General features: G+C 44.3%; 1 protein-coding gene across 1 annotated transcript in view; it reads right to left on the bottom strand.

Annotated features, from left to right (window-relative positions):
* LOC145351657 (testican-1-like) overlaps positions 1 to 27,898 on the bottom strand; it is a 363,693-nt gene that overhangs the window by 51,960 nt on the left and 283,835 nt on the right. Inside the window, exon 8 of the mRNA XM_080201217.1 lies at positions 6,208 to 6,261. Coding sequence (XP_080057343.1) covers positions 6,208 to 6,261 — 54 coding nt within the window. The remainder of the gene's footprint in view (positions 1 to 6,207; positions 6,262 to 27,898) is intronic.

Genomic DNA, 27,898 nt, shown 5'->3' with positions numbered 1-27,898 from the left:
ATCCCAGTAACCCCACACATTTACCATGGCTAATCTATCTAACCTATACATCTTGGGAAACTAAGGGGCAATTTAGCATGGCCGATCCACCTCACCTGCACAACTTTGGATTGTAGGAGGAAACTGGCACACCCAGAGAAAGCCGATGCAGACACGGAGAGAATGTGCAAACTCCACACAGTCACCCAAGGCTGGAACTGAACGTGGGTCCCTGGTGCTGTGACGCAGCAGTGCTAACCACTATGCTACCCTTGATATTTCAATGGGAAGTAAAAGTAAAAACAGATGCATCAAAACATAGCAAAACTTGCATTGAATAAGGCCATTTGGCCCACAGTGTCTGTGCCAGCTGGAAAAGAGATATCCAGCCTACTCCCTCATTCCAACTCTTGGTACGTAGTCCTGTAGGTTACGGTGCTTCAAATACATATCGAATATTTTTTTTTTAAAATGTGATTTGGGTTTCTGCCTCTACCAGTCTTTCAGGCAGTCAATGCCAGACCCCTATCATCCTCTGGGTGAAAAATAAAATCTGCTTAACTCTCCTCTAATTCTTCTACCAATTAGTTTAAGTCAATGCCCCATGGTCATTGACCACTCTGCTAAGAGAAAACTGGCCACTTTGTCCAAGCATTACATTTTGTACACCCCAACCAAATCTTCCATCATACTTCTCTGTTCTAAAATAACTAACACCATTAAACAAATCTTTCCTTAAAGCTAATATTCTCAATATCTGACAAAATCCTTGTAAATCTTCACTGTATCCTCTCTAATGCAATCACATCCTTCTGGTTATACATTCATCAGAACTGTAAATGATATTCTAGCTTGTGGCCTAGCTAGTTGCTTATACAGTTACAGCAAATCTCCCTGTTCTTTTCACTATTCCTCTTTTACTATAGGAAACTATCCTGTTTGTTTTCTGAGATACCTTAACCACCTGTATTGCTACCTTTAGGGATCTGTGGACACACATATCAAAGTCCCTCTGTTCCTTCACATTTATCTGTATCCTACCATATCTACAGACGAGCAGTGGGGGGCATTCATAAAAGAAATGAGAACGGTGCAAGCCCAGCTTGTTCCCTGTAGGGTGACAGGTAGGAATAACAAGCCCAGAGAACCATGGATGTTCATGATACAACGAGAAGGAAAAGAAAGGCTTTTAATAAGTACAAGGGGAGCAAATCAGTGGAGGCACTCATGAGGTATAGAAAGTGAAGGGTGGAGCTTAAGAACACAATCAGGAATGCAATGAGGGGATGGTAAAAGTAGAGTAAAATCCCAAGATATTCTGTAAGCATACCAATGGGAAGAGGGCAAGCAGGGAAAGAGTAGGGCCCATTAGGAATCCAGGGGGCAATCTGTGGGTGGAGACAGAGGACACTGGATTAATTGACATCAATCTCCATCCAAGACGATGGTATGGAATTCAGGAAGAGAGACTGTCAAATACTTGAGCAAATTGACATAGTATTAGACATAGTATTAGCAAGGTATTAGAGGTGTTGGTAGCTTTAGAAGTGGATGAATCTCCAGGTCCAGATGAATTGTGGGAGGCAAGAGAGGAAATTGCAAGGGCTCTGACTCAAATTTTCAATTCTTCTCTGGCCACAAGGGAGATACCAGATGACTGGAGAACAGCTAATGTGGTTCTGCTATTTAAGAAGGGTTGTGGAGATAAACCAGGGAACTACGTACCAGTGAGCCTTATGTCAGTGGTAGGAAACTATTAGAGGAACTTCTGAAGGAAAGCACCTAAATCCATTTGAAGAGGCAGAGCTTGATCAGGGATAGACAGCATGGCTTCATCAGAGAAAGGTCATGCCTAACAAATTTGATTGAATTTTTTGAGGAAGTGACCAGGTGTGTAGGCGAGGGTCGCGCAGTCGATGTAGTTAATATGAATTTCAGCAAAGCCTTTAACAAGGTCCCACACGGAAGACTTGGGAAGAAGTCACATGGGATACAGGGTAATTTGATAAAGTGGATTCAAAATTGGTTCAGTTGTAGGTGGCAGAGGGTGATGACAGAAGGCTGCTTTAGTGACTGGAAGGCAGTGTCCAGTGGCATACCACAGAGATTTGTGTTGGGCCCCCTATTATTCATCATTTATATTGATGACATTGATGTCTATGTGGGGGTAGGACTAGTGAGTTTGTAGATGACACAAAGATTGGACAGGTGGTTGACAGTGAGGTGGAGTGTCTTGGGCTACAAATAGATATAGATGGAATGGTCAAATGGACAGATAAGTGGCAGATGGAATTTAACCCTGAAAACTGTGAGGTGATATACTTTGGAAGGATTAATTTAACAAGAACGTAATCAATGGATGGTAGGACACTAGCAAGCTCTGTGGAACAAAGGGGCCACAGATCTCTGAAAATGGAAGGGCATGTTAGTAAGGTAGTGAAAAAGGCAAATGGGACACTTGTCTTTAATCAATTGAGGCATAGGTCACAAAAAGCAGGGAAGGCATGTTGGAGTTGTATAGAACTTTGGTGAGGCTACAACGAAAGTACTGTGTGTAGTTCTGGTCACCAAATTATCAGAAGGATGTGATTGCACTGGAGGGAGTGCAGGGGAGGTTCACCAGGATGCTGTCTGGGATGGAACATTTAAGTTATGAAGTTTATCCATTAGTCACAAGTAGACTTACATTAACACAGTTACTGTGAAAATCCTCTAGTTGCCACACTCAGATTGGAAAGGCTTGGGTTGCTTTCGATGGAGCAGAGAAGACTGGGGTGGTGAGGGGGGGTGACCTGATCGAGGTGTATGATATTATGACAGATAAGGACAGAGTGGATAAGGAGCAGCTGTTCCCCTTAGTTGAAGGGTAAATCACAAGGGGACATAGGTTGAAGGTGAGGGGCAGGAGGTTTGGCAGGGGATGGGAGGGTAAACTTTTTTACCCAGAGGGTGGTGATGGTCTGGAATGCGCTTCTTGGGAAGGTAGTAGAGGCGGGTTGCCTCGCATCCTTTAATATGTATCTGGATGAACATTCGGCACATCGTAACATTCAGGGCTGCGGGATTAGGTGGGAGTTCAAATGTTTCTAATGTGTCGGTGTGGACTCAATGGACCAAAGGGCCTCTTCTGCACTGTATGATTCTATGATTAATTGAGGATTTCTTTGCTTTTTTTTCCTCCACAGATGCATTATCTCACACTTCTCCTGAAAGAATTCCATTTGCTTTTTTTTTTGTCCAGCTGATTAGTCCACTGATATCTCTTCATAGGGCCTACAGTTTTCTTCCTCATTATCAAGTGCACAATACTTTTTTTTTGTTATTTGCAAGCTTCCTATCATGCCCCTTAAAGGCTAAATTATTGGCACATACTCTGAAGATCAAGGGATCTCATATTCAGTCCTGCAAAACCTCACTGGAAATAACCTTCCAATCACAAAGACACCCACCTACCATAACCCCATGCTTCCTGCCATTCAACCAATTATGGACCCAGCTTGAAACCTTGCCCGTACATTTCATGGGCTTTTACTTTGCTGACCAGTCTGCCATGGGAACCTTGTCACCAATCTTGCTCAAATCCATGTGGGGCTACATGTTAACATCATCAATCTTCCTTGCTAACTCTTCAAAAAATTCAATCAGGTTTGTCAGAAAACCTTCCTTCAGTTATGAATAAAAAATCTAATGTAAAGACAAATGCTTTGAGACACAAACTATTAAACCAAATCTTCTACCTAATGTTGAGGATTTCTAGGGACAGAATTTTGTGCCTGCTTGGCATATGTGAGGGGAGGGCGTTGTTGCAGAATTGTCTCAGGGAGCTGCAGGCCTGGACAAGTTAAATGTGATGAGAAAGCGCAGCAAACTGTGTCCAGGCAGCATATACAAACACCTGACAGCAGAATTCAGAAAACCTCAGTCCCCAGACACTATTTTTAACTTTATTTCCGCCCTGACATTTCATTCCACCCTCGATCGAGGTTGGAGCTAAAATGTGAAGGCTGCCTGGCTGATTGGCTCACCCACCAGTCATAAAAGTGGATGAAAGCCACATAAAACCACTTTTAACTGATGCCTCAATGGGCCTAATTGTCCACCTAACCGTCAGTGGCCAGCATCCCGCTCCCGTGTGCCAACTGAATTATTGGGCGAGCGTGCGACGATGTTGGCCTGTTGCACACACTTCTGGGTCAGGTACACACAACCCCTCCTGCCTCCGTTTGAACCACATAAAATTCTAGCCTGTGTAACTCAGGTCTTCGATAACAGTGACAACCGTGGAAGGAAAAGTTAATAAATAGGTCCCAAGACTGTAGAACAGCATGACAAGAACTGAAGATCACAATTAATTGAAAGCACAGTTCTTCCCTTGCCTCTCCTTCAGAAAAGAGAAATTTTAAAATAATTCACGTCACCATGAAACAACTGCTTGATTATTCTTTGTCTCAAGAAAATCCCTGCAATATCTGTCAAACTCATATTGGTTTTAGATTTTTATTATGGTTGCGTGAGCATCAACTCCCTACCTTCTAGATGAATTCAAAGTACTACCCTGAGGAATTGATTACAATTCTACATTCCATTTTCTCAGAATCCATTTTCTTTCACATTTGTTTGTGTAACCAAGCATTTCCAATGTGGCACATTCTGCTTTTAAACTTGACATGCCATTACATTTTATGGTATTTACGGATGCAAGTTGATGAATAGTGGTGTAAGTAAAACATTGTGAGGTATGGGTGGCACGGTGATTAGCACTGCTGCCTCACGATGCCAGGGACCTGGGTTTGATTCCAGCCCCTCCAATTCACTCATTTTGCTGACTTGACAATATATCAGCGTTCCTTCGCTGTCAAAATTTTGGAGCTCCCTCCCTAATAGCACTGTGGGTTTAGTGGCACCTCAGCGACTGCAGTGATTTGAGAAGGCAGCTCATCACCATCTTCTCAAGAGAATTAGGGATGGGCAATAAATGCTGGCCAGCTAGTGACATCCACATTCCGTAAATGATTAACAAAAGGGCAAGGGTGTTCTCTCAGTGTCCTGGTCAACAATTGGGGAATTTCACAGTAACTTCATTGCAGTGTTAACGTAAGCCTTACTTGTGACTAATAAATAAACTTTTAATGTTATTCTTGAATTAATACATAAAATGAATCAATTGATCAACTGGTTATTTTTCTTATTGTTTTGTTTTTGAGACCTTGCTGCGTACAGACTAGAGGCAATGGGCGTGATTTTCCTGCCCTGCTGGGCTGGTTGAATAGTGTAGCAAACGGGAATTGTAAGCAGGAGTCTATGCCTACCTTGGTGGTGGGTCTTTGGTTCAGGCACGTTGACGCACTTGTTCTTCAGTCCACTGCAACCCCTGTCACTGCAAGGCCTGGACCACAGCCAGCCAATCTGACTGGCTGGCAGCTCTTTAAGGTTGGGTTTCACCCCCCTCATCCCGCATCCCCCTGGAATGAGAAGCCGAGGTCCTGTCTGCCGTGCAAAATGGCTGTGGAGTATCTGGGATGGGCAGGGATAGGGCAGGAAGGGAGTCCTTTGCATCCGGAACAATCAGGACTTTGCTTACTCATCGGAAACACTACAGAGCATCAAGAATGAACTTGATGAGTTGGTAACTAATGGACATCAGGATTTATCTGCATGTTTAAATGTCTGCTGTCTGAACCATTCCTGTTATGCATTATTCAATATTACTGCAAGTTAGTGAATGCTTAGATGACTATATGAGGCTGAATAAACTAGGCTTGTACTCGTTAGAGTTTAGAAGAATGAGGGGAGCTCTCATTGAGACGTATAAGATGATGAATGGGATGGATAGGATAGAGGTGGAGAGACTCTTCCCGCTCAGAAAGGACAGTAGGACTAGGGGGCACAGCCTCAAGATAAAGGGGGGGTGGTTTAGAACGGAGTTGAGGAGGAACTTCTTCACTCAAAGGGTGGTGAATCTCTGGAATTCTCTGCCCGTTGAAGTGGTGGAGGCTACCTCACTAAATATTTTTAAGACGCGGGTTGATGGGTTTTTGATAAGCGAGGGGATTAAGGGTTATGGGGAGAGGGTGGGAAAGTGGAACTGAGACACGACAGATCAGCCATGATCTTATTGAATGGCGGGGCAGGCTCGAAGGGCTAGATGGCCTACTCCTGCTCCTATTTCTTATGTTCTTATGTATATATAATAAAACAGACAGGGAACTGGCAATTTCATCAGGTTACCTCTCAAAGTTGAACGATTTGTATCTTTGCCTTCAGTTCGGGTTTTGGTTCCATCTAAATTGAACAAAACATGAAAAATGAACAGGAAAATAAAAATGTGAAGTTAATTTCAAACAGTTAACTATCATAACTTTTTTGAATCACATAGTGTATTAAAAAAATGTAGGTCAACTTAATTAACAGGAAGGAACATATCATTTCAAAGTACAAAATGCACACTAAATAATGAAAGGTTACATACTTGATTCTAAATTATATTACATTTTTCTTTATTCATATATCATTTATCAAGGTAAAATGACAATGTCTCCTGGAACATTTTGCAGATAGAATAAGGAATAAACTAATGACAGGTATGGAAACTCCTTGTTCCTGTAAGTCAATTGGTGTTAAAGTGGCCTGACAGGCTCCTCACAGTCAGTATCGTAAAATTAATTTTAACCAGTTATTAGGATTTACATCATGTATTGACTGAGCTATCGTGGAGACCATGGGGGGAGTTTTCCCATCCCGCCTGTCACAGGAATTGCAGCGGGCGGGGGCGCCATACCGTGTAAAGGTCTGTTGACCTCGGGCAGGATTTTGCGGTTTTGGGGGTGAGCATGGCCAGAAAATCCTGCCCCATATTCTATCTTCACATTAAAGATATCTTCCGTCATGTTGTGTGGCATGACCATCATGCCCTGTGGGACAGGTTAGAAACAGCTCTTACAGGTGAACACTGGCTTAAAGCGTTCATGAGTTAGTGTGGATTATTAGCAACAGTAGTATTGCACTCAACCACACTCTGCAAGCTCCTCGCTCTGTATACTGTTTAATATTCCACCACCATCAAGCAGATGATCAACCCTAGCTCAACGAGAAAAGGATGGCAAAAGCAGCACCAGGCATACCTGAAGGTAAAGTGTCAACTCGATGCAGTTATAACACAGGACGCCATGCATTCTAAACAGCAAAAACAGCATGCTACAGATAAACAGTCCCATAAGCTCTGCTGCCCTGCTGTATCCAGTCAAGAATGGTGATGGACAGTTTAAGAACTAACAGGAGAACGTGACTCCACAAATATCCCAGTCCTCAACAATGTCACAGTCCTGAATGATGCTACCAAATTTTGCTTTTGTTACCAAAAAAACCTGTTGGACTTTAACCTGGTGTTGAGAGACTTCTTACAGAATCCCGAATGCCAGTGAAAATACAAAGTTGAAGCATTTGCAACAATCTTCAGCCAAAAGTATCAAGTGCATGATTATTTCCCTATCCTCCTGAGATACCCACCATCACAGATGCCCAACTTTAGCTAATTCAATTCGCTGCAAGTGCTATCCAGAAATAGCTAAGTACACTGGTTCAGCAAAGGCTATGGCACCTCACAACATGCCAGCTGGGGTGTGAAAAGTCTTGATCCAGAAATATTCCATTATCTACCCAAGCTGTTCTAATATAGTTACAACCTTGGCATCTACTTGAAAATGTAGAAAATTACAATTCTGCATCACCACACAGAGGTGTTCAGCTGCTAGAATAACAATAGGAGGGGATCTGCTGGGCACTGGAGAACCAAAGTCCTCGAACATGCTGCTGTCTCCAAAATTTATGTCCATCTGTTCAGGAATTCCATATTTGAATCCCTTCAATCAGGTTTTCACCCCTGCCCACAGTACTGAAACACTTCTCAAAATCACAAATGATATTCCATGTGATGGCAACAAAGTGAAATTATTTCTCCTTTTCCTTCTTCACCTGTTTGCAGTCTTTGGTATAGTTGATTGCACAATTCTCCTCTCCACTGTGCACAGAAGAAAGAACAGTACAGCACAGGAACAGGCCCTTTGGCCCTCCAAGTCTGCGCCGATCATGTTGTCCTATCTAGACCAACTGCCTGTATCCCTCTATTCCCCATCTGTTAGTATGTCTTTCCAGGTAAGTCTTAAATGTTACTAACGTGTCTGTCTCAGCCATCTCACTTGGCAGTGCATTCCAGGCCCCACCACTCACTGTGTAAAAAATTTCCCTCGCACATCTCTACTGAACCTTTCCCCCTTTATCTTGAACTCGTTCGTGCCTCTTTGTAATTGCCATTTAGGTGAGTGGGACCAAGCTTCATCTCGCTAGCATCTCTCTTTCTCAAGTGCTCCGCTACCTCTAAATTGTTAGACTGCTTATCCAGCATCCATTCCTGAATAAGCAGGAATTCCCTCCAATTAAATATTGGGAAAACTGAAGTTATTGTCTTCAGTCCCTGTACTAACTCCACTACCAACTCCATTTCTCTCCTTGGCAATTGTCCAATGCTGCACTAAGACTGACTATTTTCACCTCCATAAATCACCCATCTCTGTGCCGGCCCCAGCTCTTCTGCTGCTGAAATCCAGGTTTCTGTTAGCTCCAGACTTGACTATTCGAATGCACTCCTGATGGCCTCTCACATTCAATCCTAAATTCAGATCATCCAAATCTCTGCTGCCCCTGTCCTTACCAAATGCCATTCGTCCATCACTCTAATGCTCATTGTTAAACAACACCTCAACTTTAGAATTCTTATCCTTGTTTTTCAGATCCTTTCATAAATCTGCTCCAGTCTGTCTCCATAATCTCCTCCAGCCCTACAAACCTCTGAGGTACTTATGCTCCTTTAATTCTGTCCTCTTGAGCATCCCTGAGCTAAACACCTCCATCATGGCGTAGCTGTGCCTTGGGCTGCTTCGGCCCGAGCAAACTCTGGAATCCTCACCCTAACCCTCTGCAAAGCACTTTAGTTGCACTAATGGTGCTGAATAAATATCAGTTGCCTCTATTGTTATGTGTCAGTAAAGATGGATGAAGGAAACTGCTTACAATCATAGAATGGTTACAGCGCGGGAGGCCATTTGGCCAGCGTTGTCTGTACTGACTCTCTGCAAGAGCAAGTCACCCATTGCCATGCATTAGCTTTTGTCCATATGGCTGTGTAAAATATTTCTCTTCAGATAATGATTCAATTCACATCTTAAAGTCACAACTGAAATTGGGAATGTGTGCGGTTTGTGTAGAAAGTGACCTTGAAATTCTTGTGTTCCTAATGTGATGTTGCCTCAATTATCTGAATGAATTGCATTTGCTACATTTCTTAAAGGTTTTCACCATGAATATATACGAGTTAATGACACAAACATATTAGACTTTTATCACTCACACTAGCCACAATCAGGAACGAGCAAATGGCTTGGTTTGGAAATGCGATGGTAAATCATCTTTTAAATATCAGTAAGTTATACTTTTCTTTGCATTTGCATGACACGCTTATTTCAGTAGGTGTGTGAAACAAAAGATCATTCAATCAGTGTGGTTGTCGCAGCGGAATACAAAGATTTGTGCTGTCAGACACCAGCCTTTGATCTCACCACAGGGGCTGAGAAAAACCTGTGCAGAAAGCAAACACGGAGATGAAATCACGAACAGAGGATAACACAGCAAATAAAGCTTTACCAAACCCAAACACATTTCAGGAAAAAACTGAATAGAAACGCTGGGTTTCTGACTCCCAAATGCAAGAGCAAAGAACGCCAGTGCATTTTCCCCTTGAGATAAGTAAACAGAAGTACACAGAAAGGTCACCCAGCTGAAGTGTTGCCCCTTATGTCCCCCTCTGCTTGAAAAGTTGAGTGTTTCCAGCATTTTATGTTTTGATTTCCAGCATCCGTGATATTTTGCTTTTATATAAAAAGGAGTGTTTTTTTCAACTGGGCATGGGCAAGTACCACAGCTGCAAATTCTTCTTGAAATTTGAATAAGTCAAAGTTTCACAGGAAAGAGATAATGTACACTTGGAACGTAAAAGGGCCGGATTCGTGCCAGCGCGGAATGCTGGCACAGTGGTTAGCACTGCTGTCTCACAGCGCCAGGGACCCGGGTTTGATTCCCAGCTCGGGTCATTGTCTATGTGGAGTTGGCACGCTCTCCCTGGCTATGTGTCTGTGTGGCATCAGTCTCAGTTCCTCTGGCTGCTCCAGTTTCCTCCCACAGTCTGAAAGATGTGCTGGTACGATGCATTCGCCATGCTAAATTCCCCCTCAGCGTAACCAAAACAGGTAATGGAATGTGGCGACTAGGGGATTTTCATTGTAGCTTCATTGCAGTGTTAACGTAAGCCTACTTGTGACTAATAAATAATAAATAAATAATAATTCTCCGGCTTCAACTGTGGCTTGGATATTCCCATCCTGCTGCAGTGAATGGAGATCTGGCCATGGGTCAAATTCTCCGACTTTACTGTAGTGGGAGCCTGGCACGAATAGCCAGTCAGATGGCGCCTGACATCTTGATTTGAAGAACAGATTACTGAAAATAAAAGTCTTGAAAAGATTAAGTGAGAAGGTTTGAGTTCTTGCCTGTGCTGAGCTGACTTATCCCAGACAGGATAATGCGCTTTTGGTACCCTTGATCTGAGAAGCAGAAAATCATAGAAAGGATGGTAAATGCTGATCATTACCCAGCAACTCTCATCAGAATGTATGTGGATGGGTAATGGCCGAGGACAACATTATGTTTAAATGTGAAGGCCTCCACAGCCTACCAACACAAGATGACTGCCCATTCGGTGAAGTATCAGATGACTCTTCACACTTTCAGGAGGATGAAAGTTAGCAAAAGAGATAATTACAAGAAAAAATCGCAGAGTCAAAATATGAAATTATAAAAGCTATTATTAAGTCCTTACCTTTGCTGTCAAATGCAAATACCATCTCAATTTTATCTAAAGTGGCACAGACTATCAAGTTTTGAGTTCACCTTAAAGCAAATGAGGTGACAGAAAGGAATTTAATCAAATGTAATTTGCGATAGAAATTAGTTTGACCTTTAATCTCATTGGTGGGGCTAAGGACTTTTTAAAATGAGATAATACTTCAAAATCATTCCTATTTTTCCGCAGGTGCTGATGCAGTTGCTATCAGGTATATTAATGGAATGCATGTGCTAACACATTACAAATGGAAATGTTTAAATGTTATTGAGTTACTTTGAATCAAAATTGAAGGTCTTTCACATTTAGCCGTATGTAGCTCAGTGCTGTTAGATTTTTTCCTGAAATATCCCAATGTTGACTTTGTAAAAAGAAATACTTCAATAAAATCATGGTTGATCTTTTCGTGGACTCAGCTCCACTTATCTATCCAGTCACCATAACCGCTAATTCCTTTACTGTTCAAAAATTTATCTATCCTTGCCTTAAAAACATTCAATGAGGTAGCCTCAACTGCTTCACTGGGCAGGGAATTCCACAGATTCACAACCCTTTGTGTGAAGAAGTTCTCAACTCAGTCCTAAATCTGCTCTCCCTTATTTTGAGGCCATGTGCTCCCTAGTTCTACTTTCACCAGCCAGTGGAAACAACTTCCCTGCTTCTATCTTACCTATTGCCGTCATTATCTCATGTGTTTCTATAAGATCTCCCCTCATTCTTCTAATTCCTATGAGTATAGCTGCAGTCTATCAGTCTCTCTTCAAAGGCCAACCCTCTCAACTCTGGAATCAACCTTGTGAAACTCCTCTGCATCTCCTCCAGTGCCAGTAAGGAGACCAAAATTGAACACAGTACTCCAGGTGTGGCCTCACCAGCACTCTATACAACTGCAACATAACCTCACTGTTTTTAAACTCCATCCCTCTAGCAATGAAGGACAGAATTCCATTTGCCTTCTTCATTACCTTCATTTGTGATTCTTGTCCGAGGACACCCAAGTCCCTCCGCACAGCAGCATGTTGTAATTTTTTACTATTTAAATAATAGTGAATTTTGCTGTTATTCCTACCAAAATGGATGACCTCACATTTATCAACGTTGTACTCCATCTGCCAGACCTTCACCCACTCACTTAGGCTATCTATATCCCTTTGCAGACTTTCAGTGTCCTCTGTACAGTTTGCTCTGCCACTCATCTTAGTGACACCGGCTAATTTTGACACACTACACTTGGTCTCCAACTCCAAATCATCTATGTAAATTGTAAACAATTATGGTCCCAACACTGATCCCTGGGGCACACCACTAGTCATTGATTGCCAACCAGCAAAACACCCATTTACCTCCATTCTTTGCTTTCTGTTAGTTCATCAATCCTCTATCCAAGCTAATACATTACCTTTATCTTATGTAGCAGTCTTTAGTGCAGCACGTTGTCAAATGCCTTCTGAAAATCCGGATACACCACATCCACAGGTTTCCCATTGTCCACTGTGCATGTAATGTTCTCAAAGAATTCCACCAATTAAAGGAATTAAGGGTTATGGTGAGCGGGCGGGTAAGTGGAGCTGAGTCCACAAAAAGATCAGCCATAATCTTACTGAATCGCGGAGCAGGCTCGAGGGGCCAGATGGCCTACTCCGGCTCCTAGTTCTTATGTTCTTATTTTTTTTGAATCTTTTGGCTTTGGTCAATCCTGCAGACATGTGAGCACAATGCTCTTTGGGTGACACCAATTTCCGCATGCCATAAAACAAATTGGAAGTTATGTAATTGAAATAATGACTAGGATTTTGCGCTCCTGTTTTTTCAGAGGGGTGTGGGGAATGCCGACAGGAGTGGAAAATCTCATGGGAAGCCCAAATCACAGTTTACATTGGCAGAATGTCTTGCCTACCATTGCACTGCCTGATAACTGTGACATACTGGGTTTCCTATTATGCAACATCAGGAACTTCATTTCCATTCACTGACATCTCAGTTGTCAATCACTCTCCCGTGTTCAAATATCCGCCCACTGTTGTCATGACAGCATGATTTACAACAGCTTCCAAAAGACAGCAACCTGGCAAGCTCATCTCCGAGGGGAGTTCGGAGGTGAGAGTGCAGCACGCCACGGGCCACTGCTGATTCTGAGGGGAGAGAGGGTACCGGCAAGAAGGGCACAAGGCAGAGGATTTGGGGGGAGGGAGGGGTTACAAGGGAAGGGTCCCAGCAGGGAACTTGGGGGATTACAGCGGGGATGAGCATGTTGTGGCAGAGGACTAGTGCCAGAAGAGGGCCAAAGCACTGGGCCTGAATACTGAAGGCACAGGTCCCAAAAGGTGAAGGGGCAGGGGTCGAAGGCACAGGGGCAAAGGTCTTGGGGCCAGAAGTGGGGAAAAAAAGGTGGGTCCAGAAGTAGGGAAGACTCAGCACCAGAAAGGGAAGCCAGCCAAGTATTCGAGAATCTCTTCCTGAGGTTGCATTCTTCAAATGTTGGGTCTCTACATTCTGGTGAACTCTGGCACTGGAAAAGGAATCCTGAGCTAGTGCATTAGGTGGGTGGACAGTTATCCCAGGCTGATGGATCCACACATATGTGGGTTAGGGGGAGAACGTGTGAGCTTATTACTGACAGGGGCAAGTCTAATGGTGAGGCATGTCAGTAATCAGTAATGAGAGTTCATTTGCAACTGAGATTGTCTGTTATCTGACTGCTGCCCCAATTATGCCCATTGAATCACCACAGATGTGTGTGAGTGCCACTCACTACTGCTCAGCAATTAACCCTTGGTGTGTTGACTGGCAAAATCAGTGACTGCAAGGGATTCCCTGCACCATTGGCCAAGTGGACAAGCATATATATCACCTTTGACAGTGAGCAAGGACTGAATAGACCGCTCCAACCCGTTAGATATGTGCTGGTGCATCTTGGCAGATTCCTCCCATTCACCGGGGTTCACTGGAGTGAGGCTTGGGTGAATACCTGTGCCTTACAGCAGAGCTTAGGATACAGAAGAGTGGCCAAAGCTGTGGCCACTTGGTCAAGGTACATGGAACAAGGGTATTGTGGGTATTGGCTCATTCTGAGAACTGATGAGGGATAGGTCCTCAATGTGGTGACCAGCACGTGAGTCACTAACTGTTGAGATGCAGCTACCAAAGGTGAATGGGCAAAGGGTTAACACACAGGCAAAATCTAACTGTTAACTCTTTTTACTTTTGCAGTGATTGGCGTGAGGATGAGATGGAGCCTGTGGAACTGGCAATCGTTCTTCTGGCACATCAAGGGGAGAGAACACATCAATGGACGTCTCCAGAGGGAGGAGGAAAACTGTGCGGAGGAAGGGGTGGCAGGGCTGCGCTGCTGACACAGGAGGGACCGCAGAGAGTGTTCGCTTGAACGAAAACCAGTGTTGGTAAAGAGTTTGCCTATTAAGTGACCTGGTGCTCACTAATGTACACTGCTGCTGGGGATGGTGCCATGGGGAGTTGGAGGGCATGCCTGTGGCTTTCAAAGTCACAAATACCCTCAACTTTTATGCTCCTGGCTCCTCCCAGGGTTCCATGGATAACTTTGCTGCATCTTGCAGGATTCCGCACATGAATGCATGAAGGAGGTGACAGTTACACTCTTCTCAAGGGTACACAACTGTGTCAATTTTGACTGGGTTCAGGGAAGCCAGGATGCATCAAGAGCCATTTTTGCTCAGATTTACGGCTTTCCAAGGTCTAAGCTGCCTGCACGCATGTGCTACTCAGATCCATATGGCATCAGAGAATGGAGGAGCATCATGTTCCCTTGGATGAGGAGGACATTGAAGTAGACGGAGAAGCGGAGATCCTGGAACGTCGGCCATGAGGGAGTGCCAATGGCCTGACAGGGCAGACAAGCTGGGACACTCCCACAGCCGCCCGATTTAGGAATGGAGATGATGTGGATCACTAAGCACATCCCATCATCCTCGTATCCTACTCCTGCCTGACTGTTGGTAGTGGAAAGCCTCACTGAAATGGCTTGTTTCATAGGGAGAAGCTGTTGCCATACCCCCAATGTTGCAGGATGATGACGACTTGCAGTGGGCACAGAACCTCATTGAGCTACTGTGAATGTCTGACCCCTGTGCAGCTGATGGCAGCTCGCTTATTCTCAGTGACCTGGATCATATCAGGGTGATGTCATTTGACCTCTCCTGATGTAGGCTCAGCCTTACTGATCCGTGCCTTTGAGACTCAGTGTCACCAGAGGCTGAGGCTAACGTCAAGCAGCAGAGCAACACGTGCAGAGGGCACACATTGACAATGACTGGGATGAGTGATGTTAGCCCTAAACGCTGTGGGGAATGTCTTTATTCTCCATGAGAAACAAGCAAGACGGATGTGTTCCATTATTGTGAGGGAACAGCACCACTGTGTGGGCACCCTTGCAGAGACCAGATGGAGGAAGCTCTGGACTGAGCACCCTGTCTTCTGTAAAACAGGAGCCCTATTGTCTGAGCAGCACCACAAGAAGACAGAACAAGGAGCCATAGAGAGGGTCGCAATAAGTTAAGGGTTATTTAGAGAGGTGATCACAATCTACAAGTGTCTAACACCTGTGTCCACAATGTGTGTAGCTAAACCATCTTAACCTTTCTAACCCATGCTGCTACACCTCAGGATCTACAGCAGAGTTAGAAACGGCCTGCCCTCTGCCATGCTCCATTGTCCACAATGTCCTTGGTGGGTGTCCTCTGGAGGGCAAAGAGGGCCCCAGCCTGCTTTTGGGCTCCTGCTGTGTGGCCTGTGGAGCTGGAGTGGCTGCAGGAGGAGGGGATGCAGATGGTTTGGACTCTCCCAGAGTCACCTAGCTGGATGGCCCTGGAGTGTGCACCAGCTGATCCTCCTTCCAATGAGTGCCTGAGGGCCCTGGTTTTCTTCTTGGGACAGAGGGCCAGCTGGAGTGAGCCTGAGGTCCCCGTTGTCCTCTGGCATTGACACTCATGGATCCCAGCAAGTGCTTGCATTATTGTCATGCACCATGGAGTGCATGTCCTACAACACTGCAGGACAGAAGTCTTGCACCAAGGTCTCCACTGCGGTCTTTACTCATGCTGTGTTGACCTGGCTGATCTGGGTGTTGGCACTATCTCCTTGGACAGTAGCACTCCTCCATGTGGCTTTTCAATCCGAGCAGTGTAGTTGACATCCCTTCCTGATGTTCCCGAGTTTGCCTTTGGAGTGCCAGCAACTGAGGCACTGAATCCAGAGGAGCGTCACCTGACTGGGCCTCGAGCAGATTCCAGACCTCGAGCAATCCTCCAAGCGCCACAGCCATTGGATGTCCCTGCCTCTGTCTGCAGTGGGTCAGACAGTGAGGTGCTCACTAGTTTGACCCCGAAGCATCTCTAACACCAAGTTCCAGTGAAGTGTGTTTCTCTGTGCCAATGGACGGCATGGATGGAAGCTCTTTGATCTTTACTTCTGTGAAATTTTCATCGTCAGTCTCTGAGGTGGAGTCTCGTGCCTAACTGTTGGAGGGTCTGGGCTACTCTTCTGATATATCTGCAAGAGAAGGGAGATTTCATTCATGCATGGCAGAGACCTTCAGTTAGAGGGGACATAACTCATGACAGTGTGATGTGCTAGAAGATAGTACTCTGGATCCTCATTTGGTTTCTCTCTGCCCATCTCACCCTTCACGCAAGAGCAATCAAGTTCCTCCCTGGGTTGCTGGAGAGCTTCCTCCTCGAACTCAGTGAGCACTTTTAATTCTGGCATCTCTCCTCTTTATTGTGTGCCAACTTGCCCTGCATGAAAGCAGATGGAGAGAGTGTAAGCAGACCATGTGCCAGGGCAGATGGTATGGATGCTTGGCACGTGAGGATGGTGAGTGGAAGCAGCGAGGTGACGAAGAGACAACCTGCAGGGGAGGTGAAGATGTGCTTGGGAGAGTGAGTGGTGGTTACCCTCGAGCTGGGACTGAATATAATGGGGTTGAGAGCGTGTGAGTTGAGATTGATGAGTAGAATGACTTACCCTGGCAGAACGCAGGAGATCACTCCCCTTTTCCAGTACTGGATGGCTGTTCTCCTTTGCAGGGAGTTGATGTTGACCACCGTTGCTGGGATAGATGTTGCTGAAAATCAGAGGCTGCCACCAGAGGGGGCATGAAACCTTGTGCTGAAATATTGTAAAGTCCCTAAAAATACCACACAATAACCCACCATCGCTGTCGACGGGCTAAATGCCACTTTTCCTGCCCACCATCGTACTCTGCCATATATTGGGAGATTTCCACCCAATGTCTTCTTAATAATTTGCTAAAACTGGATTGCACATTCTGTCAGTCTCCTCACATTTCCAGCCAGTAAAATACATTTTAAATAGTCATTTCGAGGTCTGTGGCACATCATGACATTCAAGAGTATGGGCCAAATGCTGCCAAGTGGGATTAGGTGGGCAGGTCAGGGCCTTCCATGTGTCGGTACAGACTCGATGGGTTGAAGGGCCTCTTCTGCACTGCAGTATTCTGTGATTCTGATTCTGTGTAAACACTCCATTATCCTGATTTACAAGTTGTCCAAACCATTTCACAAGCTAAATAATTTTATGTTATCCTCACATTTACATGAACGTATTGGGCCAGATCTTGCTATTGCAGGTCACCTAACAATGTCTGCATTTATTTAGATTTACTCTTTCATGTTTAGAATTGTAATCTCTTAGAGTGCATGTCTCCTCTGAAAATGTGAATTGATAACGTCAGAGCAAAGGAAAGATCCTCCTGGGACCTGAGTAAAACAGGGCAAACAAATACACATCTCCTTAATCAATCAGATTGAAAGATGGTGAAATTAGCAGCGCAAGAACTAAGAAGGTAATGTAAATGACAGTGGGTGAATTCAATGTCAAATCAGGTACGGGAAAAAGAATAATTAAAGTGAGTGTTGTTCCTTTCAAGAGCCTCTCGAGGGAAATAAAGAAATGCCGCAAGTTTTGAACAGATACTTTGCGTCTGTCTTCACTTTGGAAGACCCAAATTACAACCAAGAAATATTTTTACATCTGGGAGGTTTTTAAATTCCCAGGTTAGGAATGTCAATTACAAGGGGACATAGGTTTCGGGTAGAAGGGGGAAAGTTTAAAGGAGATGTGAGAGGTAAGTTCCTTACACAGAGGGTGGTAACTGCCTGAAATAAGCTGCCAGAGGAGGTGGTAGAAGCATATTTAAGGGGCATCTTGACAGATACATGAATAGGCAGGAAATAGAGGGTTATGGACTGCATGGAGGTAAAGGGTCTTTAGTTTAGAAAAGATTCACGTGTTGGCACAGGCTTGGAGGGCTGAAGAGCTTGTTCCTGTGCTGCACTGTTCTTTGTTCTAGAGGTGAACGGGAGAGAGGAACTTTAAACAATTCCAATCACCAGAGATAGGGTATTGAGAAAATGGTTTGAATTGAAGGCTGACAAGTCTCCAGATCCTGATGGAATTCACCCATAGGTCTTAAAGGAATTGACTGTGAAATAATAGATGCATTGGTTTTATTTTTCTAAAATTCCCTGGATTCTGGAAAGATCTCATCAGATTGGTAAATAGTGAATGTAACTTCTCTTTTCAAGTAGGAAGGGAGACAGAAAACAGGAAATCACATGCTAGTTAGCTTAACATCTGTCATAGGGGAAATGCTAGAATCTATTATTAAAGGATTTAAGATGGAGATAAAGAGAATTTTTTTCTCTCTTAGAGGATTCTCTTTCCCACAGATAACTGGAGGCAGGGTCATTGAATTTTTTTTCAAGGTAAGGGGGTCAAAGGTTATAGGGGGTCAACAGGAAAATAGAGTTGATGTCACCATTAAATCAACCAGGATCTTATCAAACGGCAGAGCAGACTCGAGGTACTGAATCACCTATTCCTGCTTCTAATTTGTATACGGGAAGAGAAATAAAGGGAAAGAAAAACTGGATTAAGAGTGAGAAAAAGAGAAAGAAGGGTAAAGTGGACATAATAAATACATTTTAATTTAAGAGATCTTCAACAACAATTAAAATCTGAAGTGAGGAGACTATGCTTGCAATAGATCATTTTCACAAGCTAATTGGCAGCAATTAACACTTGTGTCATTAAAAGAGTAATTAGACTCCAATAGACAAGAATTAACCTTTCCTGATGAGTCTAGTTCATCTCTACTATACAAATACAGCAAGTTCACACTATCAATGCATTTTAATGGGGAGATGGAGAGTGAGATGCCATTGTTCATGAAGTTAATGGCACGCTGATGCAAGTTGGACAGCAAAGCCAGAACTTTCCGACCATTCACACCGGCGGTTTCTTCCAGTCCCACCAACTGTACACCACTGCCAGGGGTTTCATGGCGACGAGCAGTGCATTCCATGGGAAACTCCATTAACAAGGTCTTACCAAAGATGGGCCAAATCTGCAGCTGGGAAACACATGATAGGTTGCGCAGAAAATTCCGTCCCAAGTTTTTGATATAGTTTAACTGCATATCTGCATGAACCTCACTTGAAATTGCTGTATCATTTATGCAAAAGCAATGGTGTATGCAATCAAGACTCCCTGTTATTTTAACTTGAAAACATGGGCATACGGCTGAATTTATAGATTTGCGAGATTAACATGATCACCAATTCACTCAAATGAGAACAGGGGTGATTCTCCCAAAAACATTCTAAGTGTTGAATTTGGTGAGAACAGGAGTAATGCCCACCGATGTTTTTAGCATGATTTTCAGAATGAATTTCCCACAGTCTGAGTGCTGCAGAGTGTCTGAGTGCGATTCACTCTGAAAATCAGTGGGCGGGGCCTTCCCGCTGGAGAAGCCGGCTGCATAGTGCTGAGTGGGCCGTTGCACATGCACCAATCTGTCAGAATGGAGACTGCCACATGACAGTGGCCTCCCGATCACTGGTCAGCCCTGCAAACCCTCACTGCTGCCCCTCCGACCATCCCACCCCCTGATCACTGGCTTCCTGGACCTCTCCGACCCACTCACCGCAACCCCCCCCCCCCCTCCCCCCCCGCAACCAGCCCCAATCTCCCTGACCTCTCTCCCCTGTAGTCTCAATCAGCCCCCCAAACAGGCCCCAGCCCCTTGGTACTGCCGATGCCCAGTGGGCAGTGCTAGTTTGCCCCTTGGGCAGTGCCGGGGGCCAGGCTGGGCTCCCAATTGAGCTCAATTCAAGAACATGAAAAAACTCTCCAAGACCGTATTGCAGGAGCAGGGTGGAATTTTGAAAGGTTTCAGGACTGCTAAAGGGAGGCAAGTACAGGATGGGGATCTAGTCCTGGCTGCCCCAGAGAATTGCCCCTGCCCCAAAAGAGGATCAGCAGAGCAAATGGGAACTCAGCATTTGTAAGGCAATACCCTTAGCCCTGCTTTCTTGTCCCCAACCTCATAGTGGGGCCTCCATGGCCTCTGGCTCTGAAAGAGGTAGTGTTGGGCAAGCTAATGGGGCTAAAGATAGACAAGTCTCCTGGCCCTGATGGAATGCATCCCAGGGTATTAAAAGAGATGGCGGGGGAAATAGCAATGCTCTAGTGGTAATTTACCAAAATTTGCTGAACTCGGGGTGGTTCCCGCAGATTGGAAAATAGCCAATGTAACACCATTGCTTAAAAAAGGCAGGTAACTATAGGACGGTTAGTTTAACTTCTGTAGTAGGCAAAATGCTTGAATCTAACATCAAGGAAGAAATAGCAAGACATCTGGATATAAATTTTCCCATTGGTAAGACGCAGGATCGGTTCATGAAGGATGGGTCATGTTTGACTAATTTGGTGGAATTCTTTGAGAACATTACGTGCGCAGTGGGTAATGGGGAACCTGTGGATGTGGTGTATCTGGATTTTCAGAAGGCATTTGACAAGGTGCTGCACCAAAGACTGCTACACTAGATAAAGGTCATGGTGTTATGGGTAATGTACTAGCATGGATAGAGGATTGCTTAACTAACAGAAAGCAAAGAGTGAGGGGAAATGAGTGTTTTTCTGTTGGCGATCAGTGACTAGTGGTGTGCCTCAGGGATCAGTGTTGGGACTGCAATTGTTTACAACTTACATAGATGATTTGGCATTGGGGACCAAGTACAGTGTATCAAAATTCACAGATGACACTAAGGTGAGTGGCAGAGTAAAGTGTGCAGGGGATGCTGAAAATCTGCAAAGGGATACAGATAGTCTAAGTGAGTGGATAAGGGTCTGTCAGATAGAATACAATGTTGGTAAATGTGAGATCATCCATTTTGGTAGGAATAACAGCAAAATGGACTATTTTTTAAATGGTAAAAAATTGCAACATGCTGCTGTGCAGAGGGACCTGGGCATCCTTGTGCAAGAATCACAAGGAGTTGATTTGCAGATGCAGAAGGTAATTAAGAAGGCAAATGGAATTTTGTCCTTCATTGCTAGAGGGATGGAGTTTAAAAACAGTGAAGTTATGTTGCAGCTGTATAAGGTGCTGGTGAGGCCACACCTGGAGTACTGTGTACAGTTTTGGTCTCCTTACTTGAGAAAGGATGTCCTGGCACTGGAGGGAGTGCAGAGGAGTTTCACTAGGTTGATTCTGGAGTTGAGAGGGTTGGCTTATGAGGAGAGACTGAGTAGACTGGGGTTATATTCATTGGAATTCAGAAGAATGAGGAGAGATCTTATAGAAACATATAAGATAATAAAGGGAATAGGTAAGATAGAAGCAGAGAAGTTGTTTCCACTGGCAGGTGAAACTAGAACTAGGGGGCACCGCCTCAAAATAAAGGGAAGCAGATTTATTCTGAATTGAGGAGAAACTTCTTCACACAAAGGGCTGTGAATCTGTGGAATTCCCTGCCCAGTGAAGCAGTTGAGGCTTTCTTGTTGAATGGTTTTAAGGCAAGGATAGATAAATTTTTGAACAGGAAAGGAATTAAGGAATATGGTGAGTGGAGCCGAGTCCACGAAAAGATCAGCCATGATCTTATTGAATGACGGCACAGGCTCGAGGGGCCAGATGGCCTACTCCTGCTCCTAGGTCTTATGTTGCCTCCAGCAGGGTTAGGCCACCTGTTCCTGTGAGTGGGGAGCTGTCTTAAACTGCTGCGGTATGGAGAGATGAAGTCCAGAGACTTCAGTCCAGGGCCCACTAATGAAATACAAATTCAAATTTAAATATTTAAATCAACCCTGTGCCAATTTCCGGCCTGGAGCTGATTACTCCAAAAGACTTGGAGCTGAGACATGTGGCACCCAGTGGGAAGCCCACTAAACAGCCTCCATTGATGTCTCCCAGCCTGTTGTGCAGCGGGCTGGGAGAATCGCCCCCAGTGTATCTGTGCATCTATATTTCAAGATACAGAAAGACCAGAATACAAATACTCCATTTGACTAAAAGAGAATAGTAGGCATGGAGGGGATGATACTTTCATTTTTTACCAATCCCCCATAAAAACAAAGCAATGCTGCTTTCTACGAACTGAAATCTGCCCTTCTGCATGATATTATTTAGAAGGTACAGTGTTACCCATCAAATCAAACACAGCCAGCAAGTTACTCCTGACCACCTTCAAACAAAGGACAAAGAGCACCAGAACTGACAAATGTGCCAGCTATCAACTATGATTCAATTAATCAGAAAATAAAACTAGTATAAACAACTATGCATTTAAAAGTCTCATTGAATTTACAGAATCTGTTGCAAAACAATAAAGTCTCTCAAAAATCTCTCAGCTCTTTGAAGCAAAGCTCCTAATTTGAGCAATGGATATGATGCAAAGTTTGTGGACAACACTGGGCTGATCCTGGAGTGTTCCACGAGCTTAACCTCGCTAGATGCTCATCAAAGCAGAGCTACACTGAAGAAATGCCGATGGAATGCTCCAATTACAACTCGCTTTGCTTTGAAGTCCTCTCAGGGAACTGCGTAACTATCATTCTCAAGTAAATGCTGCCAATTAAAATGGTATTCAGAAGCACAGAAACCAGACAGGTCTTCCTGGGCTTAGAATCTTACAGTGCAGAAGGAGGACAGTTGGCCCATTGAGTCTGCACCGACCACAATCCCACCCAAGCCCTATCCCTACAACCTCATGCATTTACCCTACCTAGTCCCTTGACACTAAGGGGCAAGTTAGGTTGGTCAATCCACCTAACCCACACATCTTTCAGATTGTGGGAGGAAACTGGAGCACACGGAGGAAACTGAAGCACACGAAGGAAACCCTCGCAGACACAGAGAGAATGTGCAAACTCCACACAGACAGTGAATCGAGCCGGGAATCGAACCCAGGTCCTCGGTGCTGTGAGGCAGCAGTGCTAACCACTGTGCCATTGTGCCGCTTTTTTGCCATGGAGGTAGGGAATTGTCTTTGACACCCTTTCCCCCTGTTCTTCTGCCCTCACGATGACCAAGTGCTATGCCTGCTCTTCTCCACCTCCTATCCTGAACCAAGGGTGTTGCTTTACCAAATACTGAGCCCCCATTTGTTCTGTTGACCCTCTTATAGGGCAGCCAGAAATGGATCCCCATTCTGTACTCGCCACCCTTTAGCAGTCCTGAACCTTTCCAAAATTCCATCCTGCTCCTGCAACAAGGTCTTGGAGGGTTTTTTCATGTTTTTGAATTGACCTCAATCGGGGAGGAAGTGGGAGCACTGTCCTGCCCTTTCTCCCTGCCCTGGTTAACATTGCCAGCACCAGAATGGTATCCTGAAACTGGCATGCTGGCCAGCAAAGCATCTTTGGCTGCAAACCCATTTTCATTCTCACTCTTGGACGGGTGGGAGGAGGCTCAAACATTCAGCCCACAGAGTTTGTACCTGTGAAATAAAGCAACGCTGTTCAGAGAAAAAAACTGCCACTTTCCCTGGTGAGTTCACCAGCCTTGATAAGAGAGGGTGCCTGATGCTAGATAAGCAATTTATCTCATCAGGGCCTGACGATCCCAGCAGAGGGGACATCAAGGTATAGTCAAGCCACGTATTCCTCCAATACAGAGAAACAGTCGGTCCATTTAGAAAGCAATGGAGAGATTGTCACTGCACTGCCAAGCTCTGAATTCCCATAAAGAAATATTAATATATCAAGTGTTTTATGATTTGAGATATGACAGATTTCCAATCCATCACACAAAGCTATGCGCACACAACACGCACTGTCAAATGGAACTAGAACTCTCTGGTCCTTTTGGGCCTGCTGGTTAAGTGATGTAAATTGCTGTGATACACAGTGGTATTATTTTTTTCATATTCTAGTTCAGCAGAAGCATCACAATAACTAACTCCTGCGATACATCACACATACATACACCACACACAGACACACACACACCACACACACATACAACCATACACAGACACACATACACACACGTACACACACGTACCCACATACACACAATCAGCTAGTTAACTCTACAGCAGCGAGGAATCTTTAAGGCTGACACATCAGGGGGTAGATCAAAGAACGTGGGCAGGAGGCATCACAGGCCTTTCCAACTTTAAATGGCCAACTTTCTGAGTGAGGTCAAAATTCAATAATATTAAAGAAAATTGTTTTGTTCAAAATATTATTAGTTTCATTACTGACCCTACAAAGAAAGAAAATAGTGGCCAGAAAACCAAGGAGATGATTTGACTGGTTTGATTGATTAATTCTGTGCTTGCTGCAGCTCACAAAAAGTTGAGATTTGGGGGGAAAAAAAGAGTAACACAATTGGAGGATAATTTGTTTGTCCATTTTCTATTAGTGAGATACCAGTGGAATCCCTGCAAACAGAAACAACCATTGAAAGGTTGGGCAATTTGGCGGCTGTAGTGCCACAAGGCTAATCATAGGACAGCGTTCCAGTCAGTTAGATGCTGTAGTTTGGAGTAAGCTGGAAGAATAGTCCAAAATGACCACCACATGTTAATTCTTTCCTCATTATATACCCAACGTTCAGTGGGATTGGTGACAGCTGGATCCTGAACGGATGTTTTCCCACGTGCATGAGAGACCCAAATAGGAGAGCAGTTTAAAAATAAGGGTTATCCCATTTAAGACAGAGATGGGATGACATTTTTATCTGAGGGTCTATCTCTGAGTGTCCTGAATCTGCGGAACTCCTTAACAGCAGTGGAGGTGGGGTCACTGAACACTTTTAAGGCAGTGATAGATATATCCTTGACCAAAGGGTGTCAGGGCTAGACAGGAGAATGGTATTAAGGCCACCATCAGATCAGCCATAATTAAATGATGGAACAGGCTTGAGGGGCTGAATGGCCTCCTTGCACTGGGCAAATGCATGGCAGATGCAGTATAATTGGATAAATGTGCAGCTATCCACTTCATTAGCAAAAACAGGAAGCCAGGTTATTAACTGAACACTATAAATTAAGAGAGATGAATGTGCAACAAGACCTGGGTGTCTTCATACATTAGTCGCTGAAGATAAACATGCAGATGCAGCAGGTGGTAACAAAGGTAAACGATATGTTGGCCATTGTAGTAAGAGAATTTGAGTACAGGAGCAGGGATGTTTTGCTACAATTATACAGGGCCTTGTTGAGGCCACACTTGGAGTACTGTGTGCAATTTTGATCTCCTTATCTGAGGAAGGATGTTATTGCTATAGAGGGAGTGCAGAGAAGGTTTATCAGGCTGATCCCTGGGATGGCGGGACTGGCGTATGAGGACAGGTTGAGTCATTGAGTCAGTTAGTATTACATTCACTGGAGTTCAGTAGAATGAGGAGGAATCTCATCAAAACTATAAAATTCTAACAGGACTACAAAGGGTAGATGCTCCTGATATTGGGAATGTCCAGGACCTGGAGTCATAAGGCTATGGGGTAAACCTTTTAGGACTGAAGATGAGGAGAAATTTCTTCGCGCAGTGAGTGGTAAACCTATAGAATTTGCCACCACAGAAAGCAGTTGAGGCCAAAACATTGTATGTTTTCAAGGAGGAGTTAGAAGTAGCTTTTGGGACAAAGGGGATCAAAGGATATGGGGGGAAAGTAGGATCAGGGTATTGAGTTGGACGATCAGCCATGATTGTAATGAATAGTGGAGCAGGATCAAAGGGCCGAATGGCCTACTCTTGATCCTATTTTCAATGCTTCTATGTTTCCACACACTTCATTTGCATGTTCAGAAAGCTCCCACTGAAGAGGCAGCAGCTTTTATTTCAATATGCTTGCATCTTGAGTATGATCGCATTTATTTGTTGATGCGATTTTCTGCATGTTAAACTGGATATGCACTTAAAAAAAAATACTGCCCACAGCAATTGAGGTTCCTCAAAGTATAAACCACTTAAAGGGTGTGATTGCAAATCCAGTGCTTGGTTTTGTAAGTGTACTTCTGAAATTTTTTTTTCCTCTGCTTCGCCCACTAGTCACTACTTTAAAAGCTAATCTCAATAAAGTGCACTCTTTTTGCTTTTTTACTGTCAAAAAAGTATTAATGCAGACATAACTAACCCCTCATTCCCTCATTTGTCAGAGAAGTATTAAAAATATTCAAGCATAGATGACTGCAAAGGAGTCCTGGAGAGAAAATACTGGGAGTCTGTGACCACCTTCAGAAATCCATCTGTTGCCTAGGCACACACTTAGTGTAAGAGCTTTAAGCATTTTGTTTGAAATTGACTTATGAAAGTCTGTCGGTAACTGCTGAGGGGAGCTTGCTTTCATATCATTAAGGAAGCCAGAAAGGTTAGAGATGGCACTCATACACCCCACTGAGAATGATTTTTTAAAAAGAAAACCTTGTGGCAAATGTATGCGTGGTTCAAGACGTGAATAATAAAACTGGAGGCAAAGTAACAGGATCCCCACAAGACTGCACGATAGCCTGACCTGCTAATTGTAACTGAGCAAGGGGAAGTGAAACCTGTCTTTCTGCAGCACTCAGGCTTTGATGTGGGTCAAAAATCAACGATTAATCTAGCGCAGAAAAAGAGCAATGATTGTTAAAGAAAGAATGGGAATATAATATAATTAGATGAAAGGGAGAGGAAAACAAAACTCGCAGTAAAATTGACCTGAAATGTTAGCTTTGGCTAGGATTTTCTGCACCTGATTGGTCTTTACGATAGTAAAATCTCACAAGAAAGCCCAAGAGGTGAAATTTCTGACAATGTTAAAGCAGAAACACAGTGGTTGGCAGTGCTGCCTCACAACACCAGGGACCCGGGTTTGATTCCTGACTTTCTTTATTCGTTCGTGGGACTTGGGCGTCGCTGGCTGGCCAGGTTTATTGCCGATCCCTTGTCGCCCTTGAGAAGGTGGCGGTGAGCTGCCTTCCTGAATTGCTCCAGTCCATTTGCTGTGGGTTTGGGAGAAAATTCCAGGAATTTGACCCAGCGACTGTGAAGGAACGGCGATATATTTCCAAGTCAGGAGGGTGAGAGGCTTGGAGGTGAATTTGCAGGTGGTGATGTTCCGACTAAGGGTCTTTGGTGAATTGCTGCAGTGTGTATTGGCGATAGGACACATGGCTGCTACTGAGTGTCGGTGGTGGAGAGATTGAATGTTTGTAGATGTGGTGCCAATCAGGCGGGCTGCTGGATGGTGTCAAGCTTCTTGAGTGTTATTGAAGTTGCACCCATCTAGGCAAGTGGGGGGTATTCCATCACACTCCTGACTTGTGCCTTGTAGATGGTGGATAGGCTTTGGGGAGTCAGACGGTGAGTTACTCGCCACAGTATTCCTAGTCACTGATCTGCTCTTGTATCCACTGTGTTTGTTAATGTGGTGAATCCAATTGAGTTTCTGGTCAATAGTAACCCCAAGGATGTTGACAGTGGGGTTTTCGGTGATGGTAATACCATTGAATATTAAAGGGTGGTGGTTCGAGTGTTTCTTATTGGTGATGGTCATTGCCTGGCATTTGTGTGGTGCGAATGTTACTTGCCACTTGTCAGCCCAAGCCTGGATATTGTCCAGATCTTGTTGCATTTGAACATGGACTGCTTCAGTATCTGAGGAGTCGTGAATGGTGCTGAACATTGTGCAATCACTGG

Source organism: Carcharhinus amblyrhynchos, chromosome 13, assembly GCF_965287045.1.
Source record: "Carcharhinus amblyrhynchos chromosome 13, sCarAmb.v2.hapA, whole genome shotgun sequence".
NCBI lineage: Eukaryota > Metazoa > Chordata > Chondrichthyes > Carcharhiniformes > Carcharhinidae > Carcharhinus > Carcharhinus amblyrhynchos.
This window is presented reverse-complemented; position numbering and strand designations above follow the sequence as displayed.